General features: G+C 25.3%; 3 protein-coding genes across 9 annotated transcripts in view; 2 read left to right on the forward strand and 1 right to left on the reverse strand.

Annotated features, from left to right (window-relative positions):
* The window catches only part of LOC100163142 (regulator of G-protein signaling loco), a 10,395-nt gene extending 9,470 nt beyond the window's left edge, over positions 1 to 925 (forward strand). Inside the window, exons 12-13 of the mRNA XM_001946889.5 lie at positions 409 to 500; positions 573 to 925. Of these exons, the coding sequence (XP_001946924.1) occupies positions 409 to 500; positions 573 to 869 (389 nt within the window). The 3' untranslated portion in view covers positions 870 to 925. The remainder of the gene's footprint in view (positions 1 to 408; positions 501 to 572) is intronic.
* Positions 926 to 1,064: 139 nt separating this feature from the next.
* Mrpl45 (mitochondrial ribosomal protein L45) lies at positions 1,065 to 2,917 on the reverse strand. Of its 2 annotated transcripts, NM_001162270.2 has the most exon segments (8): positions 1,065 to 1,407; positions 1,491 to 1,640; positions 1,700 to 1,748; positions 1,836 to 1,990; positions 2,052 to 2,264; positions 2,462 to 2,578; positions 2,657 to 2,864; positions 2,898 to 2,917. In NM_001162270.2, coding segments are annotated over 7 exon segments (993 nt in total). In that variant the 5' UTR covers positions 2,699 to 2,864; positions 2,898 to 2,917; the 3' UTR covers positions 1,065 to 1,140.
* Positions 2,918 to 3,047: 130 nt separating this feature from the next.
* Positions 3,048 to 13,591, forward strand: LOC100165226 (elongation factor 1-delta-like). 6 transcript variants are annotated; one of them, XM_008189424.3, is made up of 12 exons: positions 3,048 to 3,202; positions 4,255 to 4,352; positions 4,749 to 4,805; positions 7,931 to 8,017; positions 8,596 to 8,662; positions 8,744 to 8,817; positions 9,549 to 9,582; positions 9,659 to 9,819; positions 10,459 to 10,528; positions 10,593 to 10,718; positions 12,110 to 12,225; positions 13,413 to 13,591. In XM_008189424.3, exons 2-12 carry the CDS (start codon positions 4,260 to 4,262, stop codon positions 13,449 to 13,451), a joined length of 924 nt encoding a protein of 307 aa, XP_008187646.1. In that variant the 5' UTR covers positions 3,048 to 3,202; positions 4,255 to 4,259; the 3' UTR covers positions 13,452 to 13,591.

The following is a 13,591-nucleotide window of genomic DNA, read 5'->3' on the forward strand; positions in this document are numbered from 1 at the left end:
CTTTGAATATTTATAACTCATATACAAAATTATTAAAGAAACATAGAACATTGTTCATATTTGTAAATAACTTGAATATGTTTATGATTCATTCATGGTAAACACATTTCCATGTTACCATCACATTAAATTAAAAAAAGAATGGGTATGGTATCAACCACATTGAAGAGAAATAACTTCTAGTTAAAAAAATAAGTTTTTGTATGCTTACCTAATGATAAATTAGCCAAAAATATCAATATTAAAAATGTTAAAATGTAACCTCTGTTGTTGATGTTTCTTAAAGATCAATATTAATTAATTTGATTTATTATAAAAAAAAAAATGATAATCTAGGTGTTGTACTATTGCTTGTACATTTTTAAATATACTTTAAATAATATTTTATATTTATTTATCAATGTTTAGCATTATACGAGGGCTTAAAGCGAGCTCAAAGAAGTAGATTAGAAGATCAACGAGGTACGGAGATCAACTTTGAAATGCCAGACTTTTTAAAGGTAATTATAATTTGATTAAATATGGTTTTTTTATATTATTAAATATGAATAATATATTTTTTGGATGTTTAGAATAAAGAAAATAATACCACTGATACCAACAAAAAACATCGTAAATCAATCAGGTTAGCAGAACGTAATGGTGGAAACAGGGAGTCAACTCGCTTTTATAAATCACTGCTGAATGATGGAGAATTTAAACGGCCAAATCCCATACCTGATGATCGTACTAAATTTATTAGACATCTTCCTCCTCCTTTACCGCCTAAACCCAAGAACTTAACTAATGAACATCAAATAAAAAAAAAAGTTGACACTAAAATTAAAAAACCTGTATACGTAGATCAACCAACAAGTAGTTTTGTTTAAGTGTATTAAAGAAGTTATATATTAAGTTTGCTAATATTAATATTAATTAACATAAAGAAAATGTATTTTACATACATATTAAGAGTATTATTAAATGTATTTTTTTTTTTACATTCAGTATTATTGTGGAGTGGGTATTTATATTATGTATATCATATATTTTTATATTTTTACTAAGTGGTTATATATAAACAATTTTTAAATAATGCAATTCTATATATTTATTCATGATTTATTTTTACATTTAATGCTTATCAGTTATCATAATTCATTATGCATCTGGAAGTACAATTTTAGATTTTGCTTCGTCTGGCTGAGCTTGCAAGGCAGTTTCTGTCTCAGCTTCAACATTTAATATATTTGTTATTGCAGCTGGTTCTTTAGGGGGCATCCAATCAGGAATAATTTTTCCGTGTATCCGCCACATTCCATATTGATTTACAATGTGTTTTTCAAATACTACATATTCTAAGACATCTTTGGCAACCACATCACTACCAAATATTAAACGTCCAAAACGATCGAAAACTGATAATGTCTAAGAATAAAAAACAAGTATTATTATGCTTGTTGGTTTGTGAGTAATAAATTAAAATAACGACAAAATTTTTAAATATATACCTGTTTTGTGTGAAAGCGTACAGTTATCTGTGCAAATAAATTGTCCTGAGTTATAATATCTGTTACTCTTGCATGAACTACACGAGGTGGTTCAATTGATTTTATGAATGACCAACGTAATGTCTTATTGTCTATATTGTGCAGCATTTCCTTTAGTACAAACAATATGTTATAAGTTTGGTAACTACCATTTGTTAGTTTATACTTACCACATAGGCTTTTTCTGTAACATATTGGAGAAGATTTTGTTTATCTTTGCTAAAATATATTAAAACATTCAAATTTAATATGAATTTGAATTATAATATTTATAGATATGTCATTGATAAAATAGTTGATACAAACTTGACCATAGTTGTGTGGGCTTTAAGATAAATATCTTGTGCCTTTGTTATAAATTCAGGATATAGTTCAAATTCTTCCTCATTCTGTCTTATTTTACGAATGGCTTGCCAAGTATCTTTTTTCTTTTTCAATAATTCAATTTTTTGTTTAGCTCCCTATATAAAATAATAAACATGTCATTACGGTATTATTAATATGAAGCAATTAAGACTTAACAGCTGTACTGATTGGTGAAATTTTTCCATCTCCTTCTGGTGGAACATACGGTTCAATGATAGAACCAGTATTGTTAATAAACGTGGTACGTTCAATCCACGGTCTTGTAGGCTGTATACCTTTTTCTTTGTACCTGGTACGTAACTTTTCTGGGCTGTAATCCTCAGAATCCACTTTTTCATTTTCATAATCTGGTAATTCTACTTTTAAAACCTATAAAACCCAATAATATATTACGAGTTAATTTGAATTTAAATTTTAGTTACATAGTACATGTACAATTTGCTGTTGAAATAACGTAAATAATAACAGAAATTTGTCAGTATTCTATTGGTATCAAACTTACCAGTAACTTATTGAATACAAATTCTAAATTTTTATTTACATATAAATATATAATGTGTAGTTACTTTTTGGCTTCTCAACTTTTTGAACTCCGGTTTGTAATGTTTGTTACTTCTACATCGTGTTTGACCCACACAACCAATAGTTAACACATTTTGTAAATTACAGTTCAAATGCTGAAGCTAAAAAGATTTGTATACATCATTTTTTAATAAATATGGTTGCAGCAGTAATGAAACTTTAAATAAAATAATTTTAACCTTGTTCAGTCCAGTATAGACTGTATGGACGCTCCTAAACATAATTATTATTGTAGTAGCAGACTCGAAGAAATTATAATTTATAATTTAAGAATAATTAATTATATAGTTCTATTATGAATTCACACTCGTTATGAATTTGATATTTGAATCACCATCGTTCATACCACAAATTTACGTCTGGGTCTCACGAGTCGCAAGCATAGATCTATGGCATCTATGGCAATCTTTTATCTATGATCTATGGTCACATTCACGAATATTAAGGTATATATATATTCGTGATTCTTTAATCGTGGTTATCGCTATATTATCGCGTTATCTAACCCCCGGGCCGTGCGGCATATCGATGTACTGAACTTAGAAACAGTTTTTGTTCTAATTGTTGATAAGAAAATCATTTCAGCTATTGACGTTTCTAGATTCCTTCTTTTTAAATTCTCGAGTTTCAAAAACGTGTCGTCTTAGGCCTTTTCGTGACTTGAAACAAGTTGTTTAAAGCTTTTATTAGTTTCTTCACATCAATTTTCAAACCAATCTCTAAAAGTAAGTAGAACATTTAATAATTGGATGACAGAAGGTAGTTGCGTGGTCAGAGGATAGGTATAGGCACCTTCCGACATTAAGTAATTAAGGCCTTAAAACTAAAGCCCCTTTGTCGGGCACTGTATTTTATCTAATGTTAGTAGTTACTAAATAAAATCCATTTTTTTTAAATAAGTGATTAAAAGTATTTCGTACCTGTATGTATTAGCTCCATCTTATTACGCATAAGCCCCGTTCACACGATCAAATAATTTTAAAATTGTTAACACTTGCTTCAAAATAAAATTGTAAAAATGCTATGTTAAGCCCTGAATAATATTCTTATATTTAAATTCTATGTTAAGCTCAGAATAATATTCTTATATTTAAATTCTATGTTAAGCCCTGAATAATATTCTTATATTTAAATTCTATGTTAAGCCCTGAATAATATTCTTATATTTAAATTTTATATTAAGTAAATTTGGCACTATTCACTCTACTAAAAATTACTAAAAATTACATTAATTCTTCTGAACCTATCTAAATCAATAAGGGATATTTTTGGAGGGGCTAAACCGTAGTCAGAGAGAGCTCCCCTCTTAGTTACGTCACTGGTACTGACCATTGCTGATAATAAAAAAATAAAACTAAAAATGGCCCAAGCCAATTGGAAATATTAATTTTACTATATACAAAACAATAAATGGCTTCAAATATTTACTCAGATTTAGGTAGTAATAAACAATAATTTAAGTAATAGCCGTTGGTCATTTTATATTTTTGTATTAAATGATGATTATTTTATATTAATATTATACAATACATCAAAGGAAATTCAATTAATACCTATACATTCATTAAAATGTATTCACTATACTTGTTATGTTAGGAGAGGGCCTACATAAAGAAGGAATACTGTAGGCACCACCTGATATTCAGATCTAAGCACCTATGATGAAAAAAGAAAACTTTTTGCAGAAATAAACTCTTTTACATGATAAAATACCTAAATATTTACTTGTACTAAATCAGGTTATGATGTTTCTTATAAAATTAACTATTGTTTTTAGGTAAAATGTCGTTGGAGATTTTAGCTCAAGAAAAAGTGTGGCTCGATAAATCAAAATATGCTGATGCAGAACGTGTGTATTATGAAAAACTATCAAAGGTAACTGATATTTTAATTATTCTGATTAATACAACACATCTATTTATCTATTATAACTCTATCGCTTATAATGCATTAATTTTCTTGTTCTATTTTATTTATATTGGGATATTGCTTTTACATACTATATTTTTCATCAATATTTTACTGCTGGATAATGTTTGGTTACAGTTATTACAATTTTCAATATCGGAAGATACCACAGATAAAAAGCTTGATTATTTCTTGAACTTGATGTTGAATTAGCTGCTTTAAAATATATATTTATATTCTGTTGTCATATGAATATAATTATTTTTCTTTAGAGCGATATTCAATACATCATTGTATTATTTTATAAATTAATATTAATGTGTTAGACTTGTAATTAATTCTGTTATTACAATTAACTTTTAGAATAAGGAGGAAAAAACTATTACTAGTGGTGGTAATTCATGTGCTACGACAATACCAGTAAGTGCATGTTTCAAAATCGCTGTTTATATTTCATTGGGAGCTCAAATACTTAGTAGAGCACACTGCAGAGCCTATAACTTCTTTTTTTATCTTTTCTTTTTATCTTTATCTTTTCTTTGTCACTTGACAATAGTAAGTGATTACATAGGCTTTTATGAATACACCATACACCCACAAGATTACTTTTTGCATTTTTTTTTATTCATAATTTAAACAATTGTTATAAATGAATAATTTTTTTTTTAATTTAACACTCCATTATTGACATACTTATAACACAAAAACCATTGCTCTGTAGTACTGTAAGTAAACATATTTTTAAACACAATATTAAATATCATAAAATAATGTACATTGTATGTATATTTAGAATCATTTTTGTCAAATAAAAAAATAATCTAATGCATAGGCTTAAGATGGGAAATGGGGGGGGGGGCATTTTGTAATTAGTGCACTACAGTTTAAGTCCCAGGGGCCTGTATTTTAATTGGCGTTACTAGAATATAATGTATTTTTTTCTAAAAAATGTTGTAAATAATGAAATGTAAAATATTTTAAATTTGCGTGGAATAACTTATTATGATTATTACAGCTAGATGTTATTGACTACAAAAGTACAAATAAATAAACATTGTAATTAGTTTAGAAATAGATATTAGATATAAAGGAATATATAATTTGGTACTACTAATTATATACCACTGATAATTATGTACATATCTCGTTAAGAGAGGGCCCAAAAATATTGTAGGGACCCCCTAAAATTCAGGACTGCACACACCTTTGCTCTAATGATCAAGAAATAGTTAACTTGTATTGAATCGATTTCCAAACTTTATTTTATTTTATTACTTAATTTTTCCTGGAGAATTTTAGAAAAATACTAAGGTTCCAAATGTCTTACGCTACCTCCTAGGGATTAAATATCCTCTCCTAATATTAGAAGTCTGTTAACTTATTTTTATTTTGTATGTTTATGAGTTACGACTATCCTAGATTCTTGTTTCAAACAAATGAATCAAATTTAAAGTAATGTTTTTTTTTTTCTATACCTGTAAACAATTATAAATCACTAGTACAAATCACTTATTATTAATAAGTTAGGCGCCCTGTGCCTTATTATTTATCCGAGCTCCTAATGATACAGACAGCTTAATAATATCTATTTTGTATACTGCTTCAAAACTGAAAACAAGTACATATTGCATAGATATATAAAATAATTGTTAATTGATTTTTTTTTTTAATTTAGTACTTATTTTTAATGCTTATACTTAGAATGTTTTTATGCATATTTTGTCATTTTTACTCAGCATGTTTGCATCGTATTTAACACCTTTTTAGTTTTTAATGAATATAACTCCGGTCTCTACTTATAATATTAATTATACAAAAAGCTGTGGCTATTATTATTTTTAAAGATTTTTTGGAAATTTCCAAAAATATTTTGAAAAAAGTTATTACATTTTAAATTAATTTATTCAGAAATATATTGATATTTCAAAAAATTCTAAAAAATAAACTACTTGACTTCGATAAATGTTTCTAAATATAAAATAAAATTGTTCTTATAATCAGATTTGCAAATTGGCTATTTAGAATTTTTATTTTCAGTATTAAAAAATAAAAATAAAATTTATTTTAAACTTGTATCTCAAGTGACTAAATAAAAATAAAAGTTTTAAAGTATTGATTGGAACAAAAGTTATTTCATCTGTCAGGTCTTTCTGTTACATTCTGTTTAGTGGCCATTCAGGTGGGGTTTATGACATTGTTAAATTGATTTTAAATTAAACATTCATAAATGTACCTATACAATTTAATTTAAAAATAATCTGTTGTACAAATGTAATTATTATATTACATTGTTTTTAAAAAACACTATAACTAATATTATTTTGAGTACTAGATTGTTTTGTTTTCTTTAATTATTTTGTTTCTGAGGACTCCACATTCCCAAAGAGTGCATTCCTTCCCTATAACTAAGGGAACTGGAATGGATACATTATAGTCGATAGAATAAAAAGTGGCCGCTGGCAATATGATAGCAACCTTTTTGTTTTCATTGAATACAGAGATTCTAAAACTCATATCCAACATCCTTCTAACACATCTGTATAAGGTAATTGTATCCATATCTAATACATTTTAAAATATGCGCGCTTTATTTTGCGAAACCATCACAACAATTCACCACCAAAGCGCGCGTATCAGCGGCCACTTTTCATTCTCCCGACTATAACACTTCTCACTCAGGTGTACTAGCAAAGTATTTTTAAAAAAAAAATGTTATATTATATTATTAGATCTAAAGAAAAATAATTTTAGAAATAAAAATGATTTTGGCTTTTTGTTAGTTTTTTTTAACTTTCAAAGAAATTCTGAAACTTGTCTTTTTAAAGTCCTTAAATTTCTTGATCAATTTGAATCTATCAAGTAATAAATATATAAATTTTAAATACTTTAACATACATAATTGTATACAGACATACATTTAGAATTTAATTATAAAAGATATTACCTATATAGATTATTTGATAATGAACTAAAGTGATTTTTTTTTAATATTTAACCTAAAGAGTGTAGTTGTTTTAAAAAGTTATATAATAATTTATTTTGTTTAGGTTAACTTGTTAGTTAAAAAAAATAATACCTATTTAAAATCTAAATAATAGTCACAGCTACTATATAATACCTATATTATATAATAATAACTAATCACTAACATTATAAAAATATTATTGAGAAAAAAAATTTTGCAAATATTAAGTACTTTACTTTTAATAATAAAGTTGTATTGAGTTTGTCTAGTTAAAATAAATAAAGTTTCTATTATCATTATTAGGTAACTGTTAGGTACCATTAATTTTGAGGCCGTACATATTCGTAGATTAATTGTAATGCTTGCTAAATTTCAAATAATTTTCAATTACCATAATGCTTAAATTAAAGTTAATTGTTTTACGTTACTTTTTTTATTTACAGTTTCTATTACAAGAGTAGGAATTGTAGATAGTATTTATAAATATAAATATATGTAGAAAATTATAAGTACCCAGGTACTACTTTATTATAGTTTAATTATTTTATATGTAGTAGAAATATTGGTTTTATTTTAATAGAATACCAGTTGTGAGGCCCCTTGCAAGAATGTGCTGATAGCTGAAATTGAAAAGGTTCGTCAATATTTGCGCGAGAAAGTTCTAAGTGTAAGACAAACTTGTTAAAAATATATAAACTATTCATACATATGCATAAACTAACATTTCGGAGTAAATATATATAATAATGTTTATATTTGTATACAATTTTAATTTAGCTTTTGGGAGAGATTTTGTTTAAATTTTTGTTTCTGAATATTTTTGAGTATCACAAATATTATTAATAAAATAACTTTTGATCTTTAAAAATTTGCCTTGTACATATATTTAGAGTTAAAATTCCGCGTGTACTGAAGTATATGATGCTATATAATTTAAAAAATATCTATAATAATAAAGGGTGATTAACATAACTTATAGTAGTTTCAAATAAGCACACATTTTTAAATAATTTACTTATTAATATTAATGTAATTACTAGTTATTTAAAATATTTTTGTGTATCTGAATCCTGAATAATAATAATATTAGACATTTTGTTATTTGATTCATCTGTTGTCTAAAGAATATTCATATAAATATCATTGGATGAAATCTCTCACAATCTTATTATGGCTTATTAATTAAATTATTAAATTTAAAAAGAAAATTCTTGATTTATATATAAATTATTATATTTTTTTTAGATTGATGCAATTGATGAATCATCTGTCATTTGTTCAAGGGATACTGAAAGTTCCAATACAATCAATGGTAATTAATCAATATTTTAGTTGTAGTCTGTAGGTAAATATATATTTTAATTAGAATTAATAATATTGAATTTAATTACAGCTATTACTGATTTGAAAAATGCTTTTCAAAAATTGGAAATCCGTGTTAGTGTGTTGGAAGGGAAATCTCCAAGAGTAAGTATTCCTTAAATTAAATATAATAAAAAATAACTGAATATAATTTCCATTCATTTATGGGATAATTTTTAATGAAATTGCTGGATAATTTAGTAAAACATAATTCTTTAAATGCATAAAACCAGCTTATGATGAGATTAAAATAAAAGCAGGTTAGGAAAGCTCACTCCGTTATCATGCTAAGTTCCCAGTTTTCAAACATATTTTAATACAAAGCAATAAACCATAGTTCCAAATACAATTTAAAAATATTTTAGTGACCATAATATTTGGTAATATTTTTTTGTATAGTATGAATCTCTATATTAAATACTTATATAAGAAGTAATTATCTTAATACATAGAATTGTAATTATGTGCTGGTTTGCTGGTTACTAACAAACGGACTAACATCAGGGATATAAGGCATTAAGGCATTCTAAATATGTTTAGAAATCTATAATTTAGGGTTTTTGTTTATAATATTGTTTTAAATTTGATCTAATATAATTTAAAAAAACGATAATTAAATTATTGTTTAATGATATTAAGTTTTTGTGACAGAGAGAAGTATATTGAGAGAGATATAAGTACCTACACTAAATATTTAAAAAAAATTATACTTTTTAAATGCTCATAGTTTTTTAAATTCCATGGTATTATAATCATGATAAATATTATGTCACCTAAAATAATATTAATGTTTTATATTCATACTAATATACTATAATAAATGATTTATGATTTAGAGTTCATCAAGTAATTCAAGTTCATTGAATCAAGGTATATAAAATATAATATAATATAATTACATTTTATAAGAATTATATCATTGATATAAATTTATTTTTGTACTAAGATATTGAACAATTACAAAGTCTCATGGTACAGTTAGAAGCTCGTGTTAAATCATTGGAATCCAAAAATGTAGCACAGTCTCCTTCTAAACCAGAAGAAAAAGAAACACCTAAAAAAAATGACGAGGATGATGATGTAGATTTGTTTGGATCAGAATCTGAAGTAAATATTCAACATTAATTAATTAAAACTATTATAAAAATTTATTTATTGATGTTCTGTGTTAATTATATTTAGGCTGTTTCTGCTTTAAGTGAATATAAAATTTACAGTTTTCAATGTGTGGTATAAAATGTATTGTTTAGTTTTATTTCAAACCATACATTTATTTATAATAAAAAAATAATAGTTTTAGTTTCATAACTTAATTTGAAGATTTTTTTTGTATTGTTTGATTTAAGTTATAATAGTATACATTTTCAAGAATTCTTTCAAATTCAATAATATAACTATTCATAAAGCTTTTAAAATTCACTAACAGGTCGATATGATACTTGTAAAAAAAAAATTGGCTGCTTTCTACTGTATTCTATCCTACAAATCTAATATTTGGGAATAAATTGTTATTCTAAAAAAGTCCTTATCTATTTAATCGAGTAGTTGCAGATAATTCAGTACCTATTTGGATACAAGTTGACTGTCACTCTACTCCTAGAGATAAGAGTGGTGTTTTAAATTATTTATATTCATAGTTAGGTGCTTAATCCTGGTAATATTGATTTTTAAAATCTAAATTTATGATTTTACTGTCTATTTTGTGTAATGAATATAGTATAAATATTTTATATTAATCGCTTTTAGGAAGAATCTGAAGAGGCAGCAAGACTTAAAGCCCAGAGGGTAGCTGAATATTCTGCTCGGAAATCTAAGAGTAAGCTTATATATATTTACCAATATCAAAACTTTATTTAAAATATATTTTTAAAAATGTTTAGAGCCAACTCTTATTGCAAAGTCAAACATTATATTGGATGTTAAGCCATGGGACGATGAAACTGATATGAAGGAACTAGAAAAGGCAGTGCGTCAAGTTGCTACTGACGGTTTGCTGTGGGGAGCATGTAAGCTAATTATATATATTTATTTATATACATTTTGGTCAATCACAAATTTAAAAAATTCTTTTATCTTCAGAAAGTATTCATACTTACTTTATTTTATTATAAAATATAATCCATAAATACTACATAAATAATTTTATAAATAATACTTTTTAAAATTATTTAAAATTAAAAAATGTAAATCAAACACATTTTGTCTTACTACTTACTAGCACTGTTGACTAATATACAAAAAATTAATTTTTTATTCGTATTAACAAAATACTAAATTTTAAACTTATCCCAGACAGCAATTTTTTGTTTAATAATATTATTATAACATTATAATAACGAATCATATAAGTATAACGTTATTATAATAATATTATAATATTATCATTACAAAATGCTGTCTGGGAATCAACTACTTTTTTAAACAGTGTACAACGATCATGATTATTATAACATCAAATAGTTTTTAATACCACTAAAACTGTGTTAATATATTTAATATATTTATGTGTATTTTGTATTTTAATAATACTATATTATATTATATACCCTTGTGTATACATTTATTTTTAATCACTGATTATTGTATTACCTGGTATAATTAAAGCATAAACAAATATAATAATATTAGCCATTACTTATAAAAATTAAAATTAAAAAAGAAAACCTGGGTAATAAAATATAAAAATATAAAATTAGAGACTCTTTGACTTAGCTTACCTTGATGTAGGATAAGTTGTTACAATATTAATTTTGAAATAAATTATCACAAAAAATGTTTCAAAATATAATTTGGTAGAAACTATTACGTAACTTTTTTACGTTTATTTTCAATTAGATAACAATTGATTCCCGATTTTCAAATTTTATGTTCAACATAAAAGTGGTTGTTTCTACCAATAAAACTAGTAGAAGCAAAAAGTTAATAATTTATTCTACCTATGGAAAGTACTTAAACATATACTATATTGTAGTATATGCATTTGTTAGTAAATGTTAACATACTCTCTTATATTATGTAAATCACGATAAATAAATATCGTCACCGTTGTGCAAAAAGTGTCTAAGTGAAATTTGAACTTTGTTGGGAAACCACAATTGAATATTCATAATGGTCGGGAAATTAAACACTTAGTCAAAATACAACAGCCCATAACTTGGTATATATTGAACATTTTCACTTGGTCGGTTTTTCTATATTTGAAGGAGGACTATGGTAACTATTTGGCCATATTATTTCACTTGGTCACTTTTTGCACGACGGCGACGATATATAAATTTAATTTTAATTTTAAAAAAAGGCATAACATATTGTTGAAGTTGCATAACAATTCAAATTTTTGTGTATACTATATGAAACTTCAAAAGTACGTTTCTCATAATTAAATTTATTATTTCAGCTAAGCTAGTTCCGTTAGCTTATGGGATACATAAGCTTCAAATTAGTTGTGTTGTTGAAGACGAAAAAGTATCAATTGATTGGTTACAAGAGACATTACAAGAAATTGAAGACTTTGTACGTATAATATCCTAAGTCTTATGTAATACAAATTATGATTTAGTAAAGATGGATCATAATCCACAACATATATCTAGTTATTATTAGTGATGTTATGAACTGTTTGATTTTGAACTAAAATTAACTGTAGGTGTTTAATTTGGTCCTAAAATCAAACATTAGAACCAATTACATATGATAATTTAATTCAGCATTCAAACTGAGGATTTCAAAATTTGAACTCCGTTTGTTCAAAAATGATAATAAATTATTTGATTACTATTATTTTTGTCTTATTAGCTAAGAGGATGCATTTGTTGTCTGTCTCTGTCTTACATATCAAATTTTTATTCACTGGTTTGAATAGTATGCTGTTAGTTTTGATATAAGAGTGAATTGACCTATTATAAAACTTTTAGGTAAGAAAATTATCTATGCTTAAGTTTCGGCTTTTATTTCAATATTTTAATTTTTAAACTAGATGAACATTTTTAATTTGTGATATTTCACATACCCATATCTTGCTTGATAATTAAAATATTGAAAAAATCGCCAAAGCTTAAGCACAGAAATTTTCTTACCAAAAAGTTTGATGATAAGTCAAATTTATTCTAATATCAAAACTAACAGCACACTATACAACTAGTAAACAAAAACTTGGTATGTTGTATGTTTGTAAGACGAGAATAACAAACGCATGGGTCTTCTTAACACGTTGAGTGCTTCTTAGTTTTTGACTCACATTGGCCGTGTAATTAAGTGTTGACTGAAAATTCCTTCACAACGCTAAAACCACTAATTAATTGAACAAATGAATAATGATATAGAAGAATTGAAGCGTTGATCCTACACAATTTGATCATTGTGTTGTTCATGGTAGCAATGTTATAGTTGTAGACGATTAGTAACAAAGGCACTCAACGTCTAAATTGAGCATTAGGTAGTTAGTTGAAAAATATAAAATTTATTTTAAAATCAATTAAGTTTGAATTATTAAAATGTCATTCTAGACAATTAATATATCATTTTAATAGTTCAGTTTAGTTAGTATAAAACATTTTAAGTTTGATTTAGATAAAATTAAAAATGTTTGGATCAAGTTTGGTTTGACCTCAAAAATTAGGGTTCGTAACATCACTAGTTTAGTTATTGTATTACACTATCATTATGTATTATTTCTACTATAATTTTTATTTTATTTTTAGATACAAAGTGTTGATATTGCAGCTTTCAACAAAATTTAGGATCAAAAGTTATTTTGATAAACTCAAAACACCTTAATAAAATAATAAAACATTGTGAAACATAAATAACCGTTATCTGTATTTTTTTTTCAAATCATTCAATTAAAATATAAAATCTGATGCTGATATTTATATATTAA

This window comes from Acyrthosiphon pisum, chromosome A2, assembly GCF_005508785.2.
Source record: "Acyrthosiphon pisum isolate AL4f chromosome A2, pea_aphid_22Mar2018_4r6ur, whole genome shotgun sequence".
Lineage (NCBI taxonomy): Eukaryota > Metazoa > Arthropoda > Insecta > Hemiptera > Aphididae > Acyrthosiphon > Acyrthosiphon pisum.

What these genes read in the sequence shown, in the direction of transcription:
- Mrpl45 (XM_008189429.3), bottom strand. Translation starts at nt 2,698, where the DNA reads ATGTTTAGGAGCGTCCATACAGTCTATACTGGACTGAACAAG. An exon ending in GCCCACACAACTATGGTCAA is followed by an intron (nt 1,749 to 1,835) that starts GTTTGTATCAAC and finishes AATATATTTTAG; the next exon opens with CAAAGATAAACAAAATCTTC. An exon ending in TTACAGAAAAAGCCTATGTG is followed by an intron (nt 1,641 to 1,699) that starts GTAAGTATAAAC and finishes TTTGTACTAAAG; the next exon opens with GAAATGCTGCACAATATAGA.
- LOC100165226 (XM_008189424.3), top strand. Translation starts at nt 4,260, where the DNA reads ATGTCGTTGGAGATTTTAGCTCAAGAAAAAGTGTGGCTCGATAAATCA. An exon ending in TGTTTGGATCAGAATCTGAA is followed by an intron (nt 9,820 to 10,458) that starts GTAAATATTCAA and finishes AATCGCTTTTAG; the next exon opens with GAAGAATCTGAAGAGGCAGC. An exon ending in TTCTGCTCGGAAATCTAAGA is followed by an intron (nt 10,529 to 10,592) that starts GTAAGCTTATAT and finishes AAAAATGTTTAG; the next exon opens with AGCCAACTCTTATTGCAAAG.